The 24818-nt window shown below is 53.6% G+C and overlaps 11 protein-coding genes across 11 annotated transcripts; 5 read left to right on the forward strand and 6 right to left on the reverse strand.

The window, feature by feature from the left end:
• Nucleotides 1–2: 2 nt before the first annotated feature.
• ASPZODRAFT_24076 (hypothetical protein) lies at nt 3–1925 on the forward strand (the record flags this gene model as incomplete). Its single annotated transcript, XM_022727956.1, has 6 exons — nt 3–261; nt 364–492; nt 574–803; nt 869–1358; nt 1417–1791; nt 1844–1925. Exons 1-6 carry the CDS (start codon nt 223–225, stop codon nt 1922–1924), a joined length of 1344 nt encoding a protein of 447 aa, XP_022582955.1. The 5' UTR covers nt 3–222.
• A 185-nt stretch (nt 1926–2110) lies between these two features.
• ASPZODRAFT_130472 (hypothetical protein) lies at nt 2111–3229 on the reverse strand. Its single transcript, XM_022722512.1, has 2 exons — nt 3028–3229; nt 2111–2968 (listed from the first exon to the last, which is right to left on the reverse strand). The coding sequence occupies exons 1-2, from the start codon at nt 3219–3221 to the stop codon at nt 2188–2190; spliced, it is 975 nt and encodes a 324-aa protein (XP_022582956.1). The 5' UTR covers nt 3222–3229; the 3' UTR covers nt 2111–2187.
• Nucleotides 3230–3778: 549 nt separating this feature from the next.
• ASPZODRAFT_93088 (hypothetical protein) lies at nt 3779–5775 on the reverse strand. Its single transcript, XM_022730462.1, has 4 exons — nt 5342–5775; nt 4758–5247; nt 4095–4687; nt 3779–4041 (listed from the first exon to the last, which is right to left on the reverse strand). The coding sequence occupies exons 1-4, from the start codon at nt 5678–5680 to the stop codon at nt 3958–3960; spliced, it is 1506 nt and encodes a 501-aa protein (XP_022582957.1). The 5' UTR covers nt 5681–5775; the 3' UTR covers nt 3779–3957.
• Nucleotides 5776–6910: 1135 nt separating this feature from the next.
• Nucleotides 6911–8240, reverse strand: ASPZODRAFT_24079 (hypothetical protein; the record flags this gene model as incomplete). The annotated part of the gene is made up of 2 exons (XM_022727957.1): nt 6911–7953; nt 8013–8240. The coding sequence occupies 2 exons, from the start codon at nt 8238–8240 to the stop codon at nt 7039–7041; spliced, it is 1143 nt and encodes a 380-aa protein (XP_022582958.1). The 3' UTR covers nt 6911–7038.
• A 409-nt stretch (nt 8241–8649) lies between these two features.
• On the forward strand, nt 8650–11900 carry ASPZODRAFT_130476 (hypothetical protein). The gene is made up of 2 exons (XM_022722514.1): nt 8650–11679; nt 11736–11900. The coding sequence occupies exons 1-2, from the start codon at nt 8989–8991 to the stop codon at nt 11835–11837; spliced, it is 2793 nt and encodes a 930-aa protein (XP_022582959.1). The 5' UTR covers nt 8650–8988; the 3' UTR covers nt 11838–11900.
• ASPZODRAFT_130477 (hypothetical protein) lies at nt 11816–13487 on the reverse strand. The gene has a single exon (XM_022722515.1). It carries the CDS (start codon nt 13392–13394, stop codon nt 11904–11906), a length of 1491 nt encoding a protein of 496 aa, XP_022582960.1. The 5' UTR covers nt 13395–13487; the 3' UTR covers nt 11816–11903.
• A 300-nt stretch (nt 13488–13787) lies between these two features.
• Nucleotides 13788–16280, forward strand: ASPZODRAFT_61591 (hypothetical protein; the record flags this gene model as incomplete). The annotated part of the gene is made up of 2 exons (XM_022728999.1): nt 13788–14087; nt 14163–16280. The coding sequence occupies 2 exons, from the start codon at nt 13788–13790 to the stop codon at nt 16278–16280; spliced, it is 2418 nt and encodes an 805-aa protein (XP_022582961.1).
• A 399-nt stretch (nt 16281–16679) lies between these two features.
• ASPZODRAFT_62478 (hypothetical protein) lies at nt 16680–17963 on the forward strand (the record flags this gene model as incomplete). The annotated part of the gene is made up of 7 exons (XM_022729077.1): nt 16680–16752; nt 16800–16843; nt 16901–17029; nt 17082–17190; nt 17238–17469; nt 17528–17852; nt 17901–17963. The coding sequence occupies 7 exons, from the start codon at nt 16680–16682 to the stop codon at nt 17961–17963; spliced, it is 975 nt and encodes a 324-aa protein (XP_022582962.1).
• A 381-nt stretch (nt 17964–18344) lies between these two features.
• Nucleotides 18345–19509, forward strand: ASPZODRAFT_14590 (hypothetical protein; the record flags this gene model as incomplete). Its single annotated transcript, XM_022725123.1, has 2 exons — nt 18345–18400; nt 18453–19509. 2 exons carry the CDS (start codon nt 18345–18347, stop codon nt 19507–19509), a joined length of 1113 nt encoding a protein of 370 aa, XP_022582963.1.
• Nucleotides 19510–19593: 84 nt separating this feature from the next.
• On the reverse strand, nt 19594–19917 carry ASPZODRAFT_14591 (hypothetical protein; the record flags this gene model as incomplete). Its single annotated transcript, XM_022725126.1, has 1 exon — nt 19594–19917. One exon carries the CDS (start codon nt 19915–19917, stop codon nt 19594–19596), a length of 324 nt encoding a protein of 107 aa, XP_022582964.1.
• A 294-nt stretch (nt 19918–20211) lies between these two features.
• Nucleotides 20212–24488, reverse strand: ASPZODRAFT_150681 (hypothetical protein; the record flags this gene model as incomplete). The annotated part of the gene is made up of 5 exons (XM_022725649.1): nt 20212–20811; nt 20883–21744; nt 22266–23711; nt 23765–24228; nt 24282–24488. 5 exons carry the CDS (start codon nt 24486–24488, stop codon nt 20212–20214), a joined length of 3579 nt encoding a protein of 1192 aa, XP_022582965.1.
• Between the last annotated feature and the right edge of the window lie 330 nt (nt 24489–24818).

Genomic DNA, 24818 nt, shown 5'->3' on the forward strand with positions numbered 1-24818 from the left:
GGTGGGATTTCTGAGAGCGTTCTTTCTCTAGACCTTTTCTTCTTGTTATTAATTTTATTTTGTTTCATTTGATTCTGCTAGGCCACCGACAGGAATCGATAACTCCAGCTAGAATGCGGATGATCTGAATGAGAAGCAGCAACCCCCCGTTTCATACCACCTAGCCGACACATCCTCCCTGAATCTGCCGCGTCCACCGAGTCTGGCTTGTATCTCTCCATCATGGCATCGGCGATCTTCTTTCTCGATCTGAAGGGCAAGGTGTGTTGCGGGAACGATTGCGGGTGTCAATTGCGATCCTTACTTCCAAGAAGCGCAGCAGCAAGCATTATGCAGTCAAACTAACAGGTATTCCGCCAATAGACCCTGCTGGCACGCAACTACCGCGGAGACATTCCCATGTCCGCGGTAGAGAAATTCCCTATTCTGCTCAGCGAAGCCGAGGAAGAGAGCTCAGCAGTACCGCCATGCTTCTCTCACGAAGGGATCAATGTATGTCCTTTCGATGCGCTTGACCTCCCCCCCCCTCCTCTCCTCCCCCACCATCAACGAACACGGACTGAGAATGTCTAGTACCTCTACATCCGCCATAGCAACCTGTTCATCCTCGCATTGACGAAGCGAAACACAAATGCCACCGAAATCTTACTCTTCCTGCATAAGATCGTCGAGGTCTTCACGGAATACTTCAAGGTGCTGGAGGAGGAGAGTATCCGGGATAACTTTGTTATCATCTATGAATTGCTGGACGAAATGATGGACTTTGGATACCCGCAGACTACTGAAACCAAGATTCTGCAAGAGTAAGTGATGGATGGGCGGCATGTCAAGTTGAATTCTCCGAGATGCTTGATCCTAACAGTGCTAGATACATCACGCAAGAGTCACACAAGCTCGAAGTCCAGGCCCGACCCCCTATTGCAGTGACTAACTCAGTCTCATGGCGAAGTGAAGGGATCCGGTACCGCAAGAATGAAGTGTTCTTGGACGTCATCGAGTCGTTGAACCTGCTGGTTTCGGCGAATGGAAATGTGCTGCGATCCGAGATCCTTGGCGCCATCAAGATGAAGTGCTACCTCAGCGGGATGCCCGAGCTCCGGCTGGGCCTCAACGATAAGGTGATGTTTGAGACGACCGGTCGCGCGACCCGCGGCAAGGCGGTCGAGATGGAGGACGTCAAGTTCCACCAGTGCGTGCGGCTGTCGCGCTTCGAGAACGACCGAACAATCAGCTTCATCCCGCCAGACGGCGAGTTCGAGCTCATGAGCTACCGGCTGAACACGCAGGTCAAGCCGTTAATCTGGGTGGAATGTCTGGTTGAGTCGCACTCAGGGTCACGGATTGAATACATGCTCAAGGTATGATTATCCTATTTCTTGATACAGGATGGTACCAACCACCAAACGATCACTCCAGGCCAAAGCGCAATTTAAGCGCCGAAGTACGGCAAACAATGTGGAGATCTTGGTCCCTGTTCCTGAGGACGCCGACTCGCCTCGCTTCCGGACGAACATCGGCACCGTGCACTACGCGCCCGAGAAATCCGCCATCATCTGGAAGATCAAGCAATTCGGCGGCGGCAAGGAGTTCCTGATGCGCGCCGAGCTGGGCCTGCCCTCGGTCAAGGGCGACGACGAGCACGGCGGCGGTATGACCGGCGGGTTTGGCGGCAGCATGGGCGGGGCAGGCCATATGGGCAAGGCCAAGCGGCCTATCAATGTCAAGTTCGAGATCCCCTATTTCACCACCAGCGGCATCCAAGTGCGGTATCTGAAGATCACAGAACCAAAGGTGAGTCTGATCTCTTCTCTGTTTTCCTTGACGCTTGCAGCTAATCTTGCAGCTGCAATACCCTTCCCTCCCCTGGGTCCGCTACATCACACAGTCTGGCGATATCGCCGTGCGCATGCCAGATGTCCAATAAGCTATAAGCTACTGCAACGGCTTTGTAGGTTGGTTAGGTAAACTAGCCATGTTAGTAAATACATTATTCATTACTAGTAACTCCTATAAAATAGTCTACGGGATCAGTAACATATCTTACATGCAACCTACATCTATAACGCCGTTTAGTATAAGAGTCTATAGGTTAGAAGTAGCCTCCACTGCTGCTACTTTACTGTTCAAATAAGAAATAATTGGGTATCTAAAACGCATACAGAAAGCCATGTCAACGAGCGGAAACTCTTAAGCCTTATCTTCTAGGGGAAACCCTTCACCGGAGCCGGAGGCGGCAGCCTTGGCGAAGCCCTCGCGCGCGAGCATGGTGTTCAGGACGGCGCAGTTGTACGCGGCCTCGCCCGGGGGCAGGACGACAAAGATATAGGTATTATCCGTGAAGCGGCCGAGGAAGACATTGAACTGCGGGGTTTTGGTGTGCATGACGAGAAAGCTGGCGGAGGCCGGGGTTGTGTGCGTGTTGCGGGCGGCGCAGTGTTTAAAGGCCTTCATGATATTTGAGAGACGTTCGTGGCGGTCGTAGATGGGGTTGAAGAGGCCCGTTTCGGACGCGACGGAGGTAACGGTGAGGAAGGTGGAGCGCTCGAAGAGGATGACTTCCTCGGCGTCGATGCGTGCCGCAAACGCCGAGAGGAACCGCTCGATCACCGTCAGGTTCGGGATGAGCTTGTGCACGATCCCCGCCCACGCCTTGTACAGGCTTTGGTCCCAGATACTGCTGCCGAAGGTGTCGATGGAGAAATCCCCGGACCGGCTGCGGATCAGCGCAGACCGTTCCTCGTAGATCCGCTGTCGGTGTTCCGCCTGGATCAGGTCCAGCTTGTGTACCAGGCAGAACACGTATGCCGAGGGACTGAACTCGCGCAGCGCCTCGATGATCGCGCTGTACGTGTCTAGATCGCGCTCCACCTCGCGCGATTCAATGTCGAACACGTAGATCAGTACCGCCACGTCCGAGAAGATGTTGCCCCGCTGCGACGCCAGGTACGTTTCCATGAACGCATCTTGCCTAGAAACGATCAGTAAATGATCAGCCGGTATGCCAGAATGAAGAAAAAAGGGCCGTACCCCCCACAATCCCATAGGTTCAGAGTCAAATTCCCCATGAACTTCACATGGCTGTGCTCGACGTCAATCGTTGCCCCGAGCCGCCGCACGTCCTTGGCCACGTAGTTGCTGAAGATGATGGAGCGCATCGACGACTTCCCGGACCCGCTCTTGCCCATCAGCAGCACCTTTCTCTTTTTCTTGCGGCTGTCCATGTTTGGGGCGCCTTCGTGTGAAGCTTGGATGGACGTGGGAGTGGGAAAGGAGAAGCGTGCCTAGGGAGGTCGGGAGCCGGAGCTCGGGTTTAGTCACGTGCTCTATATACAGTGCTCATTGCTGAGTGCACTGAGTGCAGACGTCATAGAATAGCCAGAAAAAAAATATGTGCCTCATGCGTTTACAGATATCTTTGGTTTTAATTGCTTTAATTGAGTCAATTCTTAAAAAGGTAGAGCAGTCTAAAGGGCTCTAAGAGAAATCTTTTTGTAAGTGGCCGTTGGTCATCAATCCACTCAATGTCAATACAGAAATGATCGGTTAGATCAAAGGGTAGTAGAATGCATAAAGGAGGAGTCCTGAAGAGAAGAGAAGAGGAGAGGAGAAGAAGAGGAAAGGAAGAAAAGGAAACAAAGAGGAGGACAAGACAAGGATATAAGATAGAAGAGAGTAATAAAGGAAGGAAAAGGGAGAGGAAAGGAAGAAGAGAGAGAAGACGTGAATAGAGGGATAAAGGAGAAGAAGAAAATGGGAAGAGAAGACAAAAGAGAAGAAAGGGAAGAAAAAGAACAGAAGAAAGAAAAGAGTAGAGAAGAATAAGAATACCATGAGAATGAAGGGAGAGGTCATGGACTGAAAGAGAAGATACACGAAGTGAAGGGGGGGGGGAAAGGAAAAGGGAAGATGGTGAAGGAAAGGATAAAGTGTCATCAGATCATAAGAGCCACCCTTAGCTTAGAAGACGGTGCCGTCGGAGCAGATCATGATCGGGGGCTCCTTGGTATTAGGTCTCGAGACTTCGGCAATCTCACGGCCGCCCTGGTTCGATTAGTGGCGGATATTAAAAGGCAGAGAGATAGAAGCAGTCATACCTTCCATGTACCAGCCTCCAGCATCTGAGCGAGGGAGAGCTGGTCGGGGCCACACAGGCCAATCTGGGAGTTGACCTCGTCGAGCAGCTCGTCGAGGAGACCGACGGTGACGGCGCGCCATTCGACGATGACGTCGTCGTCGGCGGTGAACAAGGGGACGACCTCCATGCTGCGCTGGCCCTTGAGCTGGGCGTTCTCGTGGTAAGCCTGGATGCCGCGCTCCATGTCGTAGTCCTTGAGGGTGAGGAGGCCGCAGTCGATGAGCAGACCGCCGTTGCGGTACTCGGGGAGGCCTGTGAGCAGCTCGGCGCCGGCGAAATGGATGCTCAGCAGCTTCGACATCGGGGTCATGAGCGAGTAGCACAGCCATTGGGTTAGCTTGTGGAAGGGGACGATGCTCTCCCACGGCTGCGCGGGGGGGGACCGAGGCAGGTCGGAGCAGACCCAGGCGTCACCGATGGAGACACCATCGATCTGGGTACGCGAGGGAGGCCAGATGGAGGCGAAGCCCTCCATCAGCACGGACCACAGCGTCGTGACATGGATGATGGGGACCGAGGAGGCCAAGGTTGAGGGGTGCGACAGGAGGTAGTCTAATCATGAGTGATTGTGTACATGGAGAGAAAACAATGCAAAGGAAGGGGATGGGGAAAGAAGGATTACCTAGCATGTTTCCAGGCCGGGCGTCGACGCCAAACAGCTCCTGGTTGTTGAGAGCTTCGGACAGGCGGACGAGCAGGCCGGCGCGGCCCTCGATGCCAGCCAGCGGGTTCTGCTCGGAATGCTGCAGCCCCTTGGCGAGGACGTCGACGGTGATCTTCCTGAGACCGGCACCATCGACCTGGCAGGGCTCGGTGGGGTCGCTGCTGAAGAGACCGGTCTTGAACATTTCGATGGAGGCGACGGCCAGCCCCTCGCTGCGGGAGTAGAATTTGCCGGATTCCTTGGACTTATAGGACCACGAGTTCCCCGCACCGGCATCGAGCAGGACGGAGACGACAAACAGGTCGATGAGGCGACGGGTCCGTTCCAGGGCATCGATGGTGCTGGGCCACGACTGCAGCAGCTGGTTCACACGGGGGCGACCGCCGACGTCAAAGTGCTGCCAGCGGCCATGGGGGGGGATGGTATGATAATCGGGGGCGTAATCTCTCTATTTGTTGTTGTACTGTCAGACCACGCACACAAATGATAGTGTTCCTTCTTCTTCTTCTTCTTCTTCTTCTTCTTTCTCTTCATTTCTCTACCTTGATGATGGAGACGACGTAAGAAGCCGTGGCGACAAACTTGGACATGTCGACGTCAAAGTGGGCGAGCTGGTTGCGTTTCGCCCGGCGCAGGATGATGCGCGACCGTTCACGGACGGCGTGGATGCTGCGCAGATAGGCGGCGGGGTCGAGAGCCGGGTCTGGAGGTCTGGTCACTGGCAACTCTGGGATGGGAGCAGGCATGTTGCCGGGCTTGTAGCCGGGGGAGCGCAGCGAGGCATTGGAGGTGCGGGCGCTGTTGGCGGAGACGAAGGAGTCCTGCTCGTCCCGGTCGCTCTGGATGGAGTTTTTCGAGTCTTTGCGCTTGAAGAGACCCATGGTGAGTATATCTCTGGTATATACTCGGTATATACTGGTTGTATATACTCGGTCTGGCCTTGTAGACACGGATCGAGGGATGGATATGGCTGGGTATATGAGGGTGGGAGGGAAAGAATCAGGAGGTCTTTCGAGAGGGGGGGCGGGAGTTTTGCTGCAGGAGTAAGACTCTGAATGCTAACACTAATACGAATCCAATACTCTTCACGATTAATTCTCTAGTTCGAGTCTAGTTTAGTATTGAATTTAGTATTATGTAGTATTTACTTTTTTCGTACAGTAACTCACTCCTAAGTAATAACTATTGATTATTATGTGTTTATTTACTCGTCAGACTGTCCCCTCCCTACCGTTCCAGTGCTCTTCTAGACTCTGGGTAATTTTCAGCGGGGCGGACCCTCCATTACGGTAATATTAGTAATTGAGTTACCTGGTATACCTGGTAACCTTAGTACCTGGTAATTTAAATAGTGCCTGTACCTACTAGGTACTGTAGGTTAGGTACTTACCAGGTACCTAGGTAGGTACCTATTGTAGTACTGTATACTATTGTTTTGTATTCTTCTTAGCAAGAAAGCCCGATATGCTTCGATTCTGTTTCCATGGCCTCAGCTCAGGTCAGCACGGACTAGTTCTTCATTTACGGAGTACATACTATATTGTTCTTGGATATAACTAGATAACTATTATATAGACATTGATAGGTCACATAGTATGACCATGTAGTACCTATGTACAGAGTACAGAGTACAACAGAGTACTCCATACATAACTAGCTGCTAGGTATCTTAGGTAGACAACAGTACTACAGGAATATGTACCACTCTACCTTGAGGACTTAATACTTATGGAGTACACCTCCTGAGCACGTGCACTCGGCTATCTAATTCTACTGCAAGGGACACAGACGCCGTTGGCCAGACAAGTCTTTTGAATAGTATAGATTAATTAACTACCTAATAATCTATCACTCAGATTGAATTCTAGTGACTGCATTTAATCTTTATTTCTTAACACTTAATTACTTATTCCTACTCTGCATTTATTCCTAATTCTATTGTCTATTCCATCTCTTCTTCTCTATTCTATTCTTCTCTATTGTTTGTTCTATTGTGGTGGAACCATCGGACCGCTTCCCCGGCCCCTCAACAGTCCTGTTAGTCCGACTCGACGAATCAATCATTTATCTGGGACGAACCGTCGGTTAGACGATCCATAGTATTAGTGGTGACTAGTTACTAGTAGAAAGTAGTCAGGTACAAGGTCTAAGCAGGTACAGATAGCTATGTACTACATAGTAGTTATATGGTATACTACTCCGTACATATATTACTCCGTATCTTACTGAATAACCTCATTCAATACTTGGTACTCTCCTTCTGAGCCTCTCCACCACCCCCCCAATACCGCAACCCCATGGCCACAAGGAAGAACGGGCGTCCGCCGCGTGTGTACACATCCCCCTCCGCCCCGTAGTCTAGCAGCAGCTCCGCCGCCGTGGCGGGCAGCCGCCGGCGTACCGTTAGTGCCAATAGGTCGCCTGTGTTTTGGGCCCGCCCCGTGTTCCAGCAGCAGGCGGGCGAGGTCGTGCTTCTCCTTCCAGTGCGAGATGGCATGGTACAGACTGCGAGGATCGGGAATAGCCTCATCTCCCTCTTGTTCCTGTTGCTGCAGGAGTAAGCGGACGAGATCCCGTCGGCCCGCACGCACCGCGTAGTAAAGCGGCGTCTCCCCCGACCGGCCGCAGCAGTTGCCCGTCCTCGCGCCACACTCGAGCAGAAGAAACTCGACCACGTCGAACTGCCCGTACTGCGCGGCGTGGAACAGCGGCGATCGGGCCACCAGCACGTCCACATCTTGCTCCCCGAGCCACTAGAAGCCGCCCCGGTTCTGGAAACCCCCTCCCGGCCGCCGTGCACCAGGGGGGGGAGGGTCTTGCCCTGCCATCCTCTCGCCTCAATATCGGCCCCGTACTCCTGGAGCAGCACCTTCGCCACGTGTACGTGGCCGTGTTCCACCGCGGTCAGGAGAGGCGTCACGGTAAATCCTCCTGTGTTCAGCGCGTCCCCCCAGATGGACTCGCGGTGTTCGATGACCGCCTGTGTCTTCCCACAGTGCTCAATCAGCACATGAAGCACGTCGACATGCCCCTTGGCCGCCGCCACAACCGCCATCCCCCTCGCCTCTTCTTCTCGGCTGGAATATGCCCGACACTCCAGCAGGGTCTTCACCATCGACGCATCGCCTCTGCTGACCGCGATTTCCAATGGCGTCTCGACCCGTGAAATCGGTGCGTGTCCATGTAAACGGCCATCGAGAGGGAGTCAGAGACCGCCCCGCCGTGATGGATTTGCGAGCTGCGCCCTCGTGGCCGTGTAGAACGGCCCAGAACAGGGGCAGATCCCTCGTGTTGCTGCGCGTTGAAGCGGTCCCGATACGCGTCGAGCAGACGGAAGAGCCGCCGGTTGGTCTGGTGCAAGGCGTTGAGATCGGCTTCCGCTAGCTGCGCGGCGATGGCGTGGAGGAGTTCGTTAGGGAGGTCTAGAAGGGCATTGGTCATTCTCTTCAATTAACTATCAGTTAGTTAATTGAGTCCTGGTTAATTGATTAGTTGGTTAGTTCTCAATTCGAAGCTGTAGGAGCAGTTGGCTGGTTATGAGAAAGTTGACTGTTGTCAGACTAGACAGTCAGCTTAATACAAACACAGAATAAATTGCATTAGATATATTTATAATAATCAAGAATTAATTATGAGAACTCTTGAAGAGTAAAAAGTAAAATATAATACGCAGTAAATATATAATTGACCAGATATCTAGATACTATAACCCCAGATAGAGAATAGCTATAGATTCATTCATAATAATTAAATACTGCAGTAACTATCTCTCTATTAATTAACTACTACAGTAACTATCTCTCTATTGATTAATTACAATAACTATCTCTATATTTCTCTTGGAAGCTATAGCCAAGTCTACTCTCTCACTGTTCACTGTTCACTGTGTTCAGCCTCGTCGTCACGTGCAGTCCCGCGTATGAAACGACGACAGCTTCACACGCAGGCGCCTCGTTCGAATTATTGAGATCTCCATCAAGGCGCCGATCGACTCCCAACAGCCTGGCAGCCTCGCTGACCGTTCGTCCCTCCTCCATTCTCGCAGTCCGCTAGCCCGTGCACTGGGGGGTGACATGGCCAGTTGTCTTTCCCTCCTTCCGATCCTCGTCCTGATCCGTCCGCTGCAGCCCCTCCCCCTCTGACTCCCCGAAGCCTTTCGATCCGGACCAACAAGAGAAGCTACGTGGCCATGGATGATCTGAACGGCCTGAGCTGGTCTTCCACCAGTGCGACCGAGTCTCGCAAGCCGCCGCCGATGAATTCTGGCCTGCTCTTCCCGAACGTACGCCTCACGGCTGCCACCACCACACCAGGTAATACTAATCCCAACAACAACAAGAGCAACAACAGCACCTCAGGCCGATCCACCCCGATTTCCTACTCTTCAGGCCCTGCGTCAAACCCACCCTCGAAACCAGCGACCCCGGCCAGCGACAGCTTCGCCAATCTGGTCAATTTCGCCGGCTCAGCGGCCGCCACCAAGAACCTCTCGCTGCAGGAGCAGCAGAAGAGGCTACAGGAGGAGCAGCGGAGACAGGAGGCAGAGAAGCGGAGACAGCTGGATGCCCAGTTCGGAGCCCAGAACAGTCAGTTCTGGGACCAATTCGAGCAGAAGAAGACGCCCACCTCCCCTGCCCCTCCTCCCCCCCCTCCCCTATCCTCCCAGTCGCCCAACGACGATGACGACGACCTCCTTGCAGCCTTCAACGCCTCCGCCCCCGTGGATGCTTCGACAAACTTCCCTATTCCACGCGCTACCCCGTCTCCGCATAGGGAACAGCAACACAATGGATCGTCGTCGCTGCGTCAGGAGGTCGAGCTGTCGTTTCCGGACCAGGATGATGACCCGTTTGGTTTGAATCAACTGAAATCGAAACCAGCACCCTCGCAAACAGTGTCTCGCACTGCTCAGCAGGATGACGACATCGACTTCCTCGGCGATCTCAGCAAGCCAGTGTCGGAGTTCGCACGACGGGAGCAGCACTCCCCCGCGGAACGGGAGTCTCGGGGCACGGAAAACAGTCCGCCTCGACAACAGCCATCGAATGGGGTAGATCGTGCCATTGCTGAGCTGGTAGATATGGGGTTCCCTGCTGAAAAGGCACAACAGGCCCTGAAAACAACAGAGTCCGGCACGGATGTCCAGGCCGCCGTCGGCTGGCTGCTGACCCAGGCACATACAGAATCCCGACAGAAAACCAGAGAACGGACTACGGTAGATGAGCATTTTGGAAACGAGCGTCCGGAGCGCAGCAGGGAGCGCAGCCAGGTGAGAAACCGCAATTCACCGTCGTGGATGAGAGAGGAGGAGGCGGCTGCGCCAGGGAAGGACCCGAACCAGACGGCCGCCACGTTTGGAAACAATTTCTTGAAGACTGCCAATTCCCTGTGGAAACAAGGCAGCAAAAGGGTCCAGCAGGTTGTCAACGAACTCAGTGCCGAACATGACTCGAACCAGCCTCGGTGGATGAGAGACGCCTCAATGGCAACTCATGAGACACGACCACAGCCACCCCCGACGCGGGAATCTCGCACTACTCCCTCGATTCGCCAACAGCAAGAAACGCCAAGTGGATTCACGCATGAAGCTCTTCTTCTTGACTCAGGAGACGGCCGACCGCATCATCCTGCCCGTCCAAAGGCCGAATCTCGGCCATCACCGGACTCTCGTTCCCGGAACTTCTCACCTGCAGGGCCTGAGAGGCGTATGCAGTCACCTGCTTTTATGCAGCAACAACAACAGCAGCAGCAGCAGCAGCAGCAGCAGCAGCAACCACAACCTTTCAGAGACACGAGTGACCCTCGATCTCGCGTCTCGCGGAACGCTGTCGAAGAGCAATCGGCACAGGCATACGTGAGCCCTGCTCGGAGGAAAAAGGCCAGTCCTGCTGCGGCCATTGCTGCACCATCTAACCCCCAAGTGGATCTGTTCGAGTCGTCGGCTCCTCCACCAACGACGCGGTCACGGACTCCTGTGACGGCAGCCGCCGCCGCAGCAGCTCTTCCGACCCGCCCCAAGGCTAAAGCTCCGCCTCGGGTGATTCCTGATGTCTCTTCCTCCGCGCTGGCATCGACGCATCGACTCCGGGAAAAGGGCACGGAAGCATACAAGCGGGGCGACTACGCTGCGGCGCACGAGGCATTTTCAAATGCGCTGGGCATGCTCCCAGACCAACACCCGATCACGATCATCATCCGCAGCAACCGGGCCATGACGGCGCTGAAGATCGGTGAGCCCAAGACCGCCATCGACGACGCGGACACAATCCTCACCCTGATCGGGCCGGCCAAGGGCGAGGCCGAGAGCATCGAGCTCGGCTCCGGCGAGCCCAGCAAACCCATGCGTGACTTCTACGGCAAGGCGCTGATGCGTAAAGCCGAAGCTCTCGAACAGCTCGAGCGCTGGGCCGACGCAGCCAAGGCCTGGCGGCTCGCCGTCGAGGCCGGACACGGCGGCAGCACGAGCATCCAGGGACGCAACCGTTGCGAGAAAGCAGCGGGGATCGCACCAAGCCCAGCCCCAACTCCATCATCACGACCTGCACCACCGAAGAAACCTACACCAAAAAAGTCTGCCCTCGCCGATCTCAGCGGCGGATCATCCGCAAGCAACTTCGAAGCCGTCAACCGGCTGCGCGCCGCGAACGACGCCGCCGAGCGACTGGACGAGGAGAAATTCGCCCTGTCGGAGAGCGTCGACGCCCGGCTTGCTGCCTGGAAGGGAGGGAAACAGGACAATCTCCGTGCTCTGCTGGGGAGTCTGGACACGGTGCTCTGGGCCGAGGCCGGGTGGAAGAAGGTCAACATGTCGGAACTTATTTTACCGAATAAAGTCAAGATCCAGTACATGAAAGGCATCGCCAAGGTGCATCCTGACAAGGTAAATTTCCTTCCTCCTTTACTTTAATCGTTCAAGGTCGTTTTCTAAATGTATAGATCCCTACAACGGCTACTACGGAACAACGCATGATTGCCGGCGCGGTGTTTGGCACGCTGAACGAGGCGTGGGATAAGTTCAAGGCAGAGAATAATTTATAGAGGTAGTACATAGCTAGTACATAGATACATTATATTATTTACTTGAGTGCCAGTGGACTGCGTACACTATTCGTTTTTCCTTCTCTCCTCGTCCCGCTTCGCCTTCTCCTCGCGCTTCAGCTGCTTCTTGCTCTTCGCAGGGAAGGGTTTTGAATCAACGACACAGGACGAAGGCCACTTGGCGCGGCATTTCGCCTCGTCTGCTTCGCTCCATTCGCGTGGCAGCACGGCAAACACGAGGTAGGAGGTATGTGTTTTGAGATCGGCTTCGGTGCGGTGAACCACCCGCCCGAGATTATACACCGGGGTATTCTGTGTAGTAATAGTAGTAGTAGTGGTGGTGGTAGTATTAGCGGTGATGGTGGTGGTATTGACAGCGGGAGGTGTTTCTGTATCGATAGAATCATCCTTGTGATTCCTGAATCGACCGCCCCGGTCCGACGCGCGGAGCTTGCCAATTGCCTCGTCGACGGATTTGGGGAAGACGACGGCCCCGCGGACACCACGGGCGTCGAGACCGTAGCGCTCGCGACGGATCTCGAGACGGCGGTGCTGCACCTCGACCATCTCGATGGCCACCCAGCCCAGCTGGCGGAGAGTGCTGATGGTCTTCTGCGCCTGTTCCAGGCAGGGCGAGAATGTGCAGATGTACACCGGGGTGGACGGGTCCAGCGGCGAGACGGGATTCCCCCCCTCCACAGGGCGACGGGTCAAGTGTTTCAGCGCGAGCCACGGTGCCGGAAGGTCGAGGAAGATGGCATTGGCGTGAGGCGAGGCCCCGTCGAGCAGGAAGCCGTCGCCGTAGACGTCGCGGTGAGTCGCGTGCACGACACCCTGCAGGCCGTGCTGGACGAGCTCGTCACGCACCCGCTCCACCCGCTGCGCATGGAACTCGAAACTGCACACCTTGCCCAGGCGGCGTTTCTTGCTCGGCTGCTGCTGCTGCTGGTCTTCATCAAGAGATTCCTCCGACGAAGGGTATCCGTTGAACACGGCCCGCGCGGCCGCATGTGTGAAAGAGCCGCTACCCGCTCCGGCCTCCAGAATGGTACATCCCGGCCGCGCGCGCAGCCGGTGCAGAATATAGCTGTAGTCCGGCGTGTAGACCACCTGAGTACGGTGCGGCAACGACGCGGTCCACGACTCCGGGGTCGGATACAGGAGATGCAAGTAGCCACTGGCTGCCGCAACGGCGGCCTTGGGCGTCGGGCGAGCGTCATCCGTCACCGTCGGCGAGTCCTCTGCCTTGCGCTTCAACTGCGTCTGTGTTTGTGTCTCTGTCGGCGTGGATGTCTGGGTTTGCGTGGGGGGTCGGCGTCCGCGAGACCCGGTATCGACCTTGGAAGCAGCAATCTGCGACCCCCAGGGCTGGCCTAGTAACGTACTGTGTGGGAACGACCCAAACCGCGTGTTCGTCACCTTCCCTTCGTCGTAGCCCAGGTTCTTGTCATCGTGGATCTGTAGCACGGTCGGGATGGTCTGGTCTCTGCGCAGGTGCAGCAGCGCGACTTGATCTGCTTGTGACCGGGTGCCCGGCGTAAAAAATGGGGAGGGCATGGTCGATACCGATAATTCAGCCTAATCGCTCCGTGCTCAAGCACTCGGGTTGTCGAAGCTGTCAGGCTGTCAGGCTGTCAATCTCGGGCTGTTGCAGCTGCCAAAGAAAAGTTGGATCGACGCCCCGATAAGGGCTGTACTTAGGGCTTAGGGCTAGCCATACACGTGCCGCCGGGTCTAGCCAGAATGGGACGCCAAAACCACGTGAGCTCCCGTTCTGAGCCTGGCTGTTCCTGAGTCACCTGAGGCTGCCCCTCCTTCTGTCCCTCTTTGTGTTTCCGGCGAAGGCTGATCTTCTCCTTGATGCCCCTCACTCTCTCGCGGTCCTTCGCCACCCGTTCGCTGCGTCTCTCGAGCCCCCGGTTGTTGCATTCCTCGTTCAGATCCAGATCCATGGCCACTGCGCGCCAACAGCCGCCCTGGCGGGCGCCCGCCGTCTCTGCAGAGACCAGCGCGCAGCTGCCGCCGCTGAAGATCTTCAACTCGCTGACGCGCTCCAAGACGCCGTTTGTGCCCCTCGACCCGGCGGGCAAGAAGGTCACCTGGTATGCGTGCGGTCCGACTCCGTATGACGACTCGCATCTCGGCCATGCCCGCAACTATCTCACCACGGATATCATCCGTCGGATCATGCGCGATTACTTCAAGTTCAACGTCAACTTTGTTATGAACATCACGGATATTGACGACAAGGTGATTTGAGAGCGGCCGATCGTGGTGGCTTTTGAGAAGCGTTTGTTTTGTGGCTGACACTCGGCCCGTATATAGATCATTCTGCGAGCACGCCAGCAGCACCTGTTTGCCGAGTTCGTGGCGGCACACCCGACGATCGATGCGGAGGTTCTCGAAGTGGCCAAGGGCGCGTATACTGCGTATCTGAAGAAGAACCTGGGCTTGTTGGACTCGAGTTTGGCCCCTGCCCAGTTCCAAACTGAGGTCGAGAAGGTGTATGCGATTGTGTTCAACGGAGGACCGCTACCGGGGAACGAGAAGGCGGGAGACGATGAAGCGAAGGCGAAGATGCATATCAAGACGGTAGCCTCGGCGGCCAAGGTGATCGCACAGGCGGAGAGCGGCTCGGCCTTGCCCGCAGGCTTTTCCGAAACCTTCTACACCAGCGCCCAGGATCTGCTGCATCCGTATTTGGACTCTCTCAAGGGGTCATCCATTGATGCAGAGAACTACGCAATCTTCTCTAAGCTGACCAAGAAATGCGAAGAGAGCTTCATGCAAGATATGGACGACCTGAACATCCTGCGCCCCGATGAGCTGACCAGGGTGACCGAATTCTGCCCCGAGATTGTCGATTTCGTCGCCAAAATCGTCGAAAACAAGTTTGGATATGTTACCTCCGATGGGTCCGTCTACTTCGATATCGAGGCCTTCGAGGCCGCCGGCCACCCGTACGCACGTCTCGAACCCTGGAGTCGATCGGATAAGAAACTGGTGTCTGAAGGCGAGGGGGCATTGACTGCCAAGGTCACAGAGAAACGCTCACCGTCCGATTTTGCCCTCTGGAAGGCTTCGAAGCCTGGGGAGCCCAGATGGACGAGTGCCTGGGGTAAAGGTCGCCCCGGGTGGCACATCGAGTGCTCTGCAATGGCAAGTGCCAAGCTGGGCAAGCAGTTGGACATCCACTCGGGTGGAATCGATCTGGCCTTCCCGCATCACGACAACGAGCTGGCACAGAGCGAAGCGTACTGGGCGCAGCCTCACTCCCACGGTAGCCAGTGGGTCAACTATTTCTTGCACATCGGGCATCTGTCCATCCAAGGTTCGAAGATGTCGAAGAGTCTCAAGAACTTCACCACCATCCGGGAAGCTCTTGACCGCAAGGATTGGACTTCCCGTAGCCTTCGGATTATCTTTCTGCTCGGTGGTTGGAAGGAAGGGGTAGAGATCACGGAAGACCTGGTCAACGCTGGAAACGCGTGGGAGGATAAGGTGAATAACTTCTTCCTCAAGATGAAGGACCCGGCGGCCTTGCAAGGGCCCGGTGGATCGGATCGTTCTCTGGCTGGGGCTTTGGAAGCCGCCAAGACGACTGTCCATGAAAACTTGTGCGACTCCTTCAACACTCCTGGAGTCATGTACACCATCTCGGAGCTCATTACCAGCTACAACAGCGCCGACAAGTCTGCTGTAAATACCTCCGATGTGGAAGCAATTGCGCGATGGGTGACGCTGATGGTCAACACCTTCGGTCTCAACGGCTCGGCAACCGTCGACAGCACGGAGATCGGCTGGACCGGTATTGACGTGCCCGAGGAAGCGAAGCCATTCCTGTTACCTCTGTCCGCAATGCGGGACTCGTTGCGGCAAGCCGCGCGGGACAAGGCTGGCATCTCTGCCGATCAAATCAAGACGATCGTTGACAGTGGATCCGTTCCTGACCAGACGGTGACCGAGTCGGCCAAGCCCTATGCTACCGTTCTGTCGGATTTCCGAGTCAAGATTTCGGCGCTTGAGTCGTCTGATACTCTCAACAAGGAAGTTTTGGCGCTCTGCGACCAGCTCCGTGACGTAGATCTCTTCGACATCGGAATCTATCTCGAAGACCGCGACAACCTGCCGGCGCTGGTCCGTCCAGTGACGCGAGATCTGATCCAAGCGCGGGAAGAGAAGGCAGAGCGCGCGCGTCAGAAACAGATCGAGAAGGAGAACAAGGAGAAGGAAGCCCTGAAGAGGCTCGAGAAAGGAAAGCAGAGCCATCTGGAAATGTTCCGGACGAGCGAGTACAGCGCGTGGGACGCAGACGGCATCCCGACCAAGGATGCGGCAGGCGAGGAAATCACTAAAAGCCGGGCCAAGAAGCTGCGCAAGGACTGGGAGAGACAGAAGAAGGCCCACGAAGCCTGGCTGAACAGCCAGGCGGGGGCGAAATAGATACCACAGCATGATTCTACTTCCGGCTATACTCTTCTTCTTTTGCGGCGTTGATAAAAAAGCATACACCATCGGTCATTCAGTTAGATACTCCGGGCCATACCATGAGCCAGAAATAGCCATCATTCCACATCCCAGCTGAAAATCAAGCATTGATTCATAGTACTGTTAATAATGATAGTATTCCTTTGGCAACTCAGCATTGGTCGATCTGCAGCCCCCGGCAAAGCTGCCTAATAATTTGCCGTTGTCACTGATCCCTCACTTCCCCTCATGCCCCCTCTTCTCTCTCTCTCTCTCTCTCTCTCTCTCTCTTTTCTGTCCTCCATCTTCGCTTTTTCATCTCTTCCATCGTCGGGGATTTCTAGCCAATCCTTTCTTTCTTACAGCGTCGACATCATGGCCTCCACATCAGCGCTGGATACTCTTCGGACACGCACAGTTGTCGATTGCGATACAATGGATGTCGAGGGTAGTACCCAAGAGATCTGGTGGCTAGATTGTCACTAACAGGGCTAGTTGCGAAGAAATATGGTCCGTTCCAGGACTGTACATCTAATCAGGTACGTTTTCTTGTCATGATTCATCTGGTTCACGTCTGAGCTGGGTTGGTTCAACAGGCAATTGCGTTCTTCGAGCTCTCGAAACCTCAGAACGCGGAGCTGGTCAAGTCGTCAATGAAGGATGCAGAGGCTCTTCTTCCGAAATTTCCTGCAATCAGTCGAGAGAATCTGGCAATTGAAATCGCTGTATGGACCCTCCCTAGACGTCGATTACAGTCTTCATATCCTAACCCTCAAGATGGTGAAACTGGCTTTAGGGATAGCTCCCCTTATCAAGGGCTGCGTCCACATTCAGACAAACCCGTACGAGTCATACTCCACAGAAAGTACTGTGGTAAATGCGTTGAGTATGTCCAGAGTTACCCGGCTGGTAGTCACCTGCTCATTACTATAGGGATTGTTAAGCTCTTTCAACACCTGCAGCCTGGTTTCGATACCTCAAGAATCTGTATCAAGATTCCCAGCACCTGGGAAGGTCTAATGGCGTGTCGAACTCTAGAGCTCGCAGGCGTTCGCACCCTGGCCACCACCCTTTTCACTATGGAACAGGCGATACTAGCTGCAGAAGTTGGATGTACCTACATTGCTCCGTACGTGAACCAGCTAAAGGTGCATTTCGAGCCTGGGTAAGTCACATAGCCTGTAGTAAACATTTCCCTTTCAAAAACTAATAACATACTCTAGCTTTGTCGACCCAAACAAGCTCCTCCCCCTCTGTTTCGACATCCAGCATTACTACCGCAGGATTAAAGCAAAGACTCAGGTCCTCCCCGCGAGCTTAACCTCCACCGATGAGATCTTACAGCTAGCTGGGGTCGATCATATCACCATTGCCCCCGGTCTCCTGGAGCAACTGGCTGGATCGGCATCTACAAACAGTGTTCCATCGTTATTTGACGCATCTCCCGTTCTGCATGACTTCGAAACATCTTTCATAAATGACGAAAGTCGATACCGCCTCGCCGTCACTAGAGATCTGGATGGGGCTAGCGAAGGAAAGCTCACCCAGGTAGGTAGTTTGCACACATGGAATCGAAGGCCAAGCTAATCGCTGCAGGCGATTAATATCTTCTGTGATATGCAAGACAAGCTTATCGAGCTGATGAACACTGCTGCATAGTGATGGAATGAGAATTAGCAGACCTTTAGAACTTTCCACCTGAGACTTACCAAGCTTCAAATATCAGTCTAGACTTCTTTCTCTATATAAGAACCCTCTCTTCCAAGCTTGAAGTTTCCAAGGGTCCTTTTCTATTTAGTGCCAAAAGCGGCTAGCGTTCCCCGGATTTCCAAGGACAATCACGTGACTCACTGAATTCTTCTAACGTCATCCGGACATTTTCTTTGACGATTTTCTCGTTTCGAGTTATATCGGCATGATCGCGTGGAGATAAATTTTCTCCTGTGTGATTTCAATCAGATTGTCACTTGCTAAGATCCTCTGCGTCTGCAGCCTTCGACTGCGTACCTTGCATAACCAGGTACTACTGCAGTATACGCCATGTTCCCCCCGCAGGCGGGTAATCTCGACATCGAGGCCCTGAGCGGGATTTGCGGGTGAGTTATATTAGATCCTATTGAAACTTTCTAGAATGTTGCTAATGGGTAGGTCAATTTCCATCGCCTGCTGGGTTGTCGTCTTCTCGCCGCAGATCATCGAGAACTTCCGTCGCGGATCGGCAGATGGACTGTCTCTGCTTTTCCTAGTTGTCTGGCTGGCGGGCGATGTGTTTAACATCCTGGGCGCCGTGCTGCAAGGCGTGCTTCCCACGATGATTATTCTGGCTGTATACTATACCCTGGCTGATATCGTGTTGCTGGGTCAATGCTTCTACTATCGGGGATTCACTCTGCGTGATGAAGTCCCTACCCCCGTCAATGGGGCTGAAAGTCGCGGTGATGTTGGTGTTGAAGCCGGAGTTCAAGCCCCTCATGAGACCACCGGTGCAGCGCCCGTCTCCGAAATCACAGCCCTGCTGTCCACTCAACGCCGGCACTCTGCCACTTCGTTCCGGGATAGTATCCTCAACCCCTCCGTTGACGGGACGCATCTCTCCCCCGCCACCCCGTTTATTGATTCGCCGGCCACCAAAGCGGCACGTCCCTCGCGTGCGGTTTCTACCCTGCAGGCCGCGCTCTTCAATATCACTGCCATTTTGCTAGTTTGTGCCGCGGGCGTGCTGGGCTGGTACGTTAGCCCGTCAAACGCCAAGCACCACGGCAAGCGGACCGAACAGGCGAACACAAGTACTACGAAACATCCATCCTCTTCTTCTTCCCCAAGTCTAGACATGGACCCTCTCGGCCAAGTGTTTGGTTACCTTTGCGCAGTCCTGTATCTGGGATCCCGCCTTCCACAGCTCTTGCTCAATTTCCGTCGCAAATCCACCGAGGGCGTCTCCTTACTCTTTTTCCTGTTCGCCTGCATCGGCAACCTGACCTACGTGCTCTCCATTCTAGCCTACTCGCCGCCTTGTATCCAGGGGAAGAAACACTGCCAGCCAGGCGAAGCATCGACTCTCTACGCCCGGTACGTCCTGGTGAACCTATCGTGGCTGGTGGGGAGTCTGGGCACGTTCTTCCTTGATATGGCTATCTTTGTCCAATTTTTCCTGTACAGAGATAATGACCTTAGCGAAGTGAGCAGCGAAGACACAAGGGGATGAACAGCTTAACATTAGAAGATTATCATATACATTTTTTAGAAATTACGCTAGACACTACATACACGCATATATATCTATCTCTATCTACCAATCAAGTTTCATGTTCTTGCCAGATTCCTTACTCTCAATCCCCCACCGTTCCCTCCAACAAGTCATCTCCTCACGCCACAGATCCATCACACACGGATCACACGCACTCCCGCAACAGTCTCCTGGCGCAGGGCGTGGAGGAGGGTCGTCGTATTCCCGTCCTGCAGCGCGGAGGAGCTGTTTCGTTCGGATGCGGGTTAGACGTTTGGCGGATTTGATATGTGGAACCTCTTCGGGGGTGTAGATGGGTTGTCTTTGGGTTGTTGTTGTTGTTGTTGGGATAGTAGTTGATGGTGACGGTGTGTTGGTTATAGCCATATTGTGGAGAGAAGATAAGAGAGAGGGAGAAGAGAACCTTAGACCGGGAATAGCTGGAAATTGTACGGTGAGACCTGGATATATACAGTCCCGGATGAAGATATTCATATCGTGGGCGGCTCCGTGTTTTCCCGAGCAATACCCGCTGGATCAATAAAGTCGGGCTCCCACCAGGTAGAGCATACTACAAACGAAGCATGAATATATATATTGAGCAGCAATGTCATAGTCTTGGACAGCTAGGCAAATGAAAATACTGCGCTATTCATAGATGTGATACTGTATGCAATCCTGCTACTCGCTGGGGGGCCGGACATCAACCTTCCCCTTCTCTACCTCCGACCAGTTGGTGCTCAACGCAGTCCCCTGACTCTCGGTGAAGCTCTTGATCATCGCCCGGCGAGTGTCCGGATCGGCATTCGCGTATAACTTCTTGAAGAACGAGTCCACGGGGTCGGCACCGCCAGCGTCCGAGTCGACAGAGTCTGCCCCGTCGGACTCGTTCCCGGCTTCGTCGCTGCCGCGGGGTTTGGTAGCATTTTTGTTCTTCGTTTTGGATGACTTCTTCTTCCCCGTCAGCGTTGATGCAAGCTTATCCCAATCCTTGGCCCCATGACGAGACGACGTAGGGTAAACAGGCGCAGCAGCAGCAGCAGCAGGCGCCTTGGCCGATGGTGCAGCATCCTGCGCTGATTGCAGACTAGAGAGTTTCGGAGCCGTGGCAGAAGCTTCCAAAGCAGACCATTTCTGGCCCGGGGTCTTTTTGCGCAGAGAAATTTCAATCTTCGTGGACATCACAGTAACCTTGGAGGCAGAGGTATCTATCGGTGCGAACAAGGGGTCAAGGTTGAAAGCATATTCTGCACCGGTTGAGAGAGGGAATTGCAGAGAAATCTTGAACCTTATTAGCATTTTTTCCTGAAGATGGAAGAGGAACAAGTAGGTTACAAGGCGCAGGTACTCACTGAATCATCTTTCAGATCGACATCCACGCTTTCCTTTGGCACCCCCTTCGCGTATAGAGTCACGACAACCGAATCATGAGATTGGTAGAATTCATGCCGCACATTGCTTTGAGCGGGAGCACTCGACATTTTTGCGGCTGGTGATGCTGAAGGCACGGGGGCTTTGTAGTCATCAGTAGCACCGTCGTCCCTCTTCTCCCGACTACCAGTGGAGCCTTGCGTCCCGCTGTTTGCACTCTCTTCGACGCCCTTTTTCCCCGAGTCCAAAGCCTCCAACTCCTTCTTCAGATCCTTCTCTGTAGGAATCCGGATATCACTGGGATACTCCGCCACCGTGACGGTAGCCTTCTCGTCCCCTTCTTCAAGCTTGCTCAGCTTCCCCTTCGTCTTGAGAATCCAAATTGGGAGTTCTTGTTCATAGCCGTTTTTCGGGGTGCGTCCACCCGCACCTGCGTTTGCCATGGCACTCTGCACACTTGCAGATCGATCCTGGGGTTCCTGATCCCCGCCCGTTTTATCCTGGATGGTCTTGAACACGAATGCCGCATCTCCGTATCGTTCGAGCTGGAAAAGTGCCACACCACGCCTCATCTGCGCCGATAGAATAAGTTCTCGTTTGCCGCGTTCCCGGGCGAGAGCCAGTGCGATTTCGGCATCCCGAAGCGCAGCGGGGGAATCGGGTCCGCCGTCGGCGGACTTGAGACGGGAATGCGCAGTCGCTCTCTTGATATAGTAGGATGGGGCACGAGGAAGCTCGATGAGAGCCTGAGTGAAGAATCGGATGGCGCTAGGAATGTCGGAGTTGGCCAGGGCCTTCTCACCCTGCGATGCGGAGTTCATGGTGAGGGGTAGTAGAATCGAACTCGGTAGTATAACTTTCAATTTAGAATTAGCAGGCTGAAAATAGCAGAATCGGTGGTTTTTCAACCCTATAACTCGAGAATGGAGTGATATATATATGTAGAGAGAGCTAAATAGGTGAATTGTCCATGCAGCGTGGAACGGTATAATATTTGTAGAATGATTCTATTGCTTTCTGAAGCTTTGCGGAGAAGCTCTTCAAGCTGCCACGTGATTATCAATAAATGTAGACTATTAAATATGAATCACCACAAATGATGTCTGGGGAGAAGGAGAGACTCTAAATTTTTCTTAATGCTATTGATATGATTATGATTATTATTATTATACAATGTAAGAGGAGGAATATCAAAAGTCGCCCACCGAGGTACTGTCTAGAAGAGATCCTCGTTGCCGAATTTCCTGGCGTAGAGACCCAGTGCTCGAATGGGCCAGTAGAACTTGTAGTTAGGGTACGAAATCATGCTAGGCGGGCTGGTTAGCATTTTGCTTGTTATGACAATGAAAGAACCATAGACGTACCAAGACTGGTTGAAGACTCCCTCGATAGCCTCCTGAAGCCACTCGCCATTCGGCTGCTGGCGCGACATCAACAGCTTCATACCTTTGCGAAGAGGCTCTTTGTGGGGGTATCCAGCCTCCATGAGTGCCAGGCATGCCCAGGCCGTGTGGACCACCTGTGACTTTTCATGGTGGGTGTAGATGTGGGTTTCGCTGCTGAGGTACGACTCTCCCCAACCGCCGTCCTCCATCTGCTTTGATAGGAGGAAGTCGCAGCCCCGACGGGAGTTATCGCTTGTTTCGTATGTCTCGCCGACGCTGGCGAGACTCTCCAGGGTGAACATGGCAGCATAGGTGAAGCAGATCCCCCACGAGCCATACCAGCTTCCATCGGGACGTTGAATCCGCTTCATGAACTGCACAGCTTTCTCCTTGGCAACCTTGATCTCATCGGCGCGATAATCGGGGTAGAATTTACTAAAAAGCGAAAGCGCAGTGATTGAGGCAGTTGTGCATTCGGGGTGATCGTAACTGATCATGATACCGCCAAAGACTTCGGCAGCGTTCAGCCATTCAAGCATCTTTGAACCGCGAGTGATTTCATACTCGCTGTATCCACCAGACGGATTCTGCATGAGTAACAGACAGTCCACACTATCCTTCAGACGCTCATCCGAGATCAGTTTAGGAAACTTGTATATTTCTTGAAGTTGAATGGTTGATCGCAAACCCTCTGCTGTGCAGTCGCTGACGGTATATCCCTGGTCCTTGTTGCTGAAAGGCCAGGCTCCCTTTCGGTGCTGACGATAGCATTTTTCTTGGTCAGGGACGTTTTCTCGCAGCTGATGATCTTCTAGAAACTCCAGAGCCTTGGTGAGCATGGGACGCCATTTCGGATCGTCTGCAAACCCTGCCACAACAATGGATTGTGTGATGAATGCCGTATCCCAAACCTGGACGCCGTTTGTTCCATTTACGAGCATGCCTTCGTCTTTCATCCACATGTAGTCATGGAGTCTCTCCCGATGACGACGGACTGAATAGCTATCTGGACCATCATGAAGATAGCAAGCCACCATGTTCATTGGATTGCTTACGGGCGCCAGCCCCGAGTAATCCGTGTTCTCGTCTTCCATGCGGATCAACTCCCACGCCCACTCTTCCGCTCGCTTGACGATGGAAGGGAGTCGAAGGTAGGGATTCCAAACATTGACCAACACACTGTTAAGAGAGTTAAGCAGCCATGTCTTGGGGTAGTAGTTATCCGCTTCGTGTATGGAGTTCCGGTGCGCAGCAAAATTAATCGAGTCGTATGGCTGTACGTACAGCTCCTGTCGAAGCTGTCTGGTGAGAGGGGTCAAAGGATGGGTGAACTTCTTCGACCATAGATAAGACATCGGTAGATAGACTTGGCGGATATGAATCCACCAGCGCCATGGAGCAAATGGCACCCAGTCCGGGAGAAGCCTGGACGCGTTAGCAACAGAACAACGCGATATCTATCCCCACAACAGGCATACCAAAGCTCTGGGGGAACGGGGTTCACGCAGTCCCATTCCATCACACCCAGAACACTGAGCCAGAATTTGGCCCAGTGAGGGCCGTAGATGGCACCACCGAATTTGTGCAAAAGACCCCGGGCCTTGATCATGCGTGGATCGTCTTCACCAGCCCCAACTAGGCGCAAGGTCACATAGTTCAACGTCGTACCGAAGACAGAGCTATGGCCTTCGATATGAAGGCCCCAGCCGCCATCGTCTGGGTTCTGACGCGCGAAGAGGTACCGAATAATCTCGGTGGCATACTCTGGCGGGATCGGGGTATTAGTCACGTAGTATGTGATGATAATCCCCGGAAGAAGAAACATGGGCCCGCCATATTCACATCCCCAGTTTCCTGGCGGGAGCTGCAGTTTAGAGAAGAACTCCAGGCCATTCGCTGCGCCTTGTAGGGGAGACTTGGCAGCTGGCAATTCCGGGAGTTCCTGAGATACGGTTCAGCAGCCATCTTTATAAAGCATGGTAACAAGCAACATACCGTAGGGAGACCAAGAAAATACTTGTCAGCTACCGATTGTGGCCACTTCGCTAATTCCTCGTCAGACTCGAGATAATGCCAGGTTTGGCGACCGCGGTCATCGAGCAATCGCCACCTCAGAGGATCTGTTTTCGCATCGCCATTGGCGTCTTTCGTCAGGTGGCCATTGGCAGCAGTCCTCCAGGGTCCGATTTGCTCGTTAGACATGGTGTCTTTGGTATATTCTCCAAGCTTAAAGGTTGGTTGGTGGTTGAGGAAGGAATGATTATCTTGTAGCCTGGGGATGTTTAGATGCTTAGTCATCAGTGGTCTGACAACATCATAACTATGTGATGCTTGAAGTATAAGACTTCAAGCCAAAATTTTTATCAATCATGATAATATGATAGCTACTAGAAATATCAATAAGAGGGATTTTAAATGCTGATTCCCATTATAGAGATGGCCTTGTATAGTATTTGCTCTTAATTTATATTTAAAATATAGTAAACTCACATGAGCTCACCAATCTAGTTAGACCCATGACCACTAGAAGGG

Source organism: Penicilliopsis zonata (genome assembly GCF_001890105.1).
Source record: "Penicilliopsis zonata CBS 506.65 unplaced genomic scaffold ASPZOscaffold_4, whole genome shotgun sequence".
NCBI lineage: Eukaryota > Fungi > Ascomycota > Eurotiomycetes > Eurotiales > Aspergillaceae > Penicilliopsis > Penicilliopsis zonata.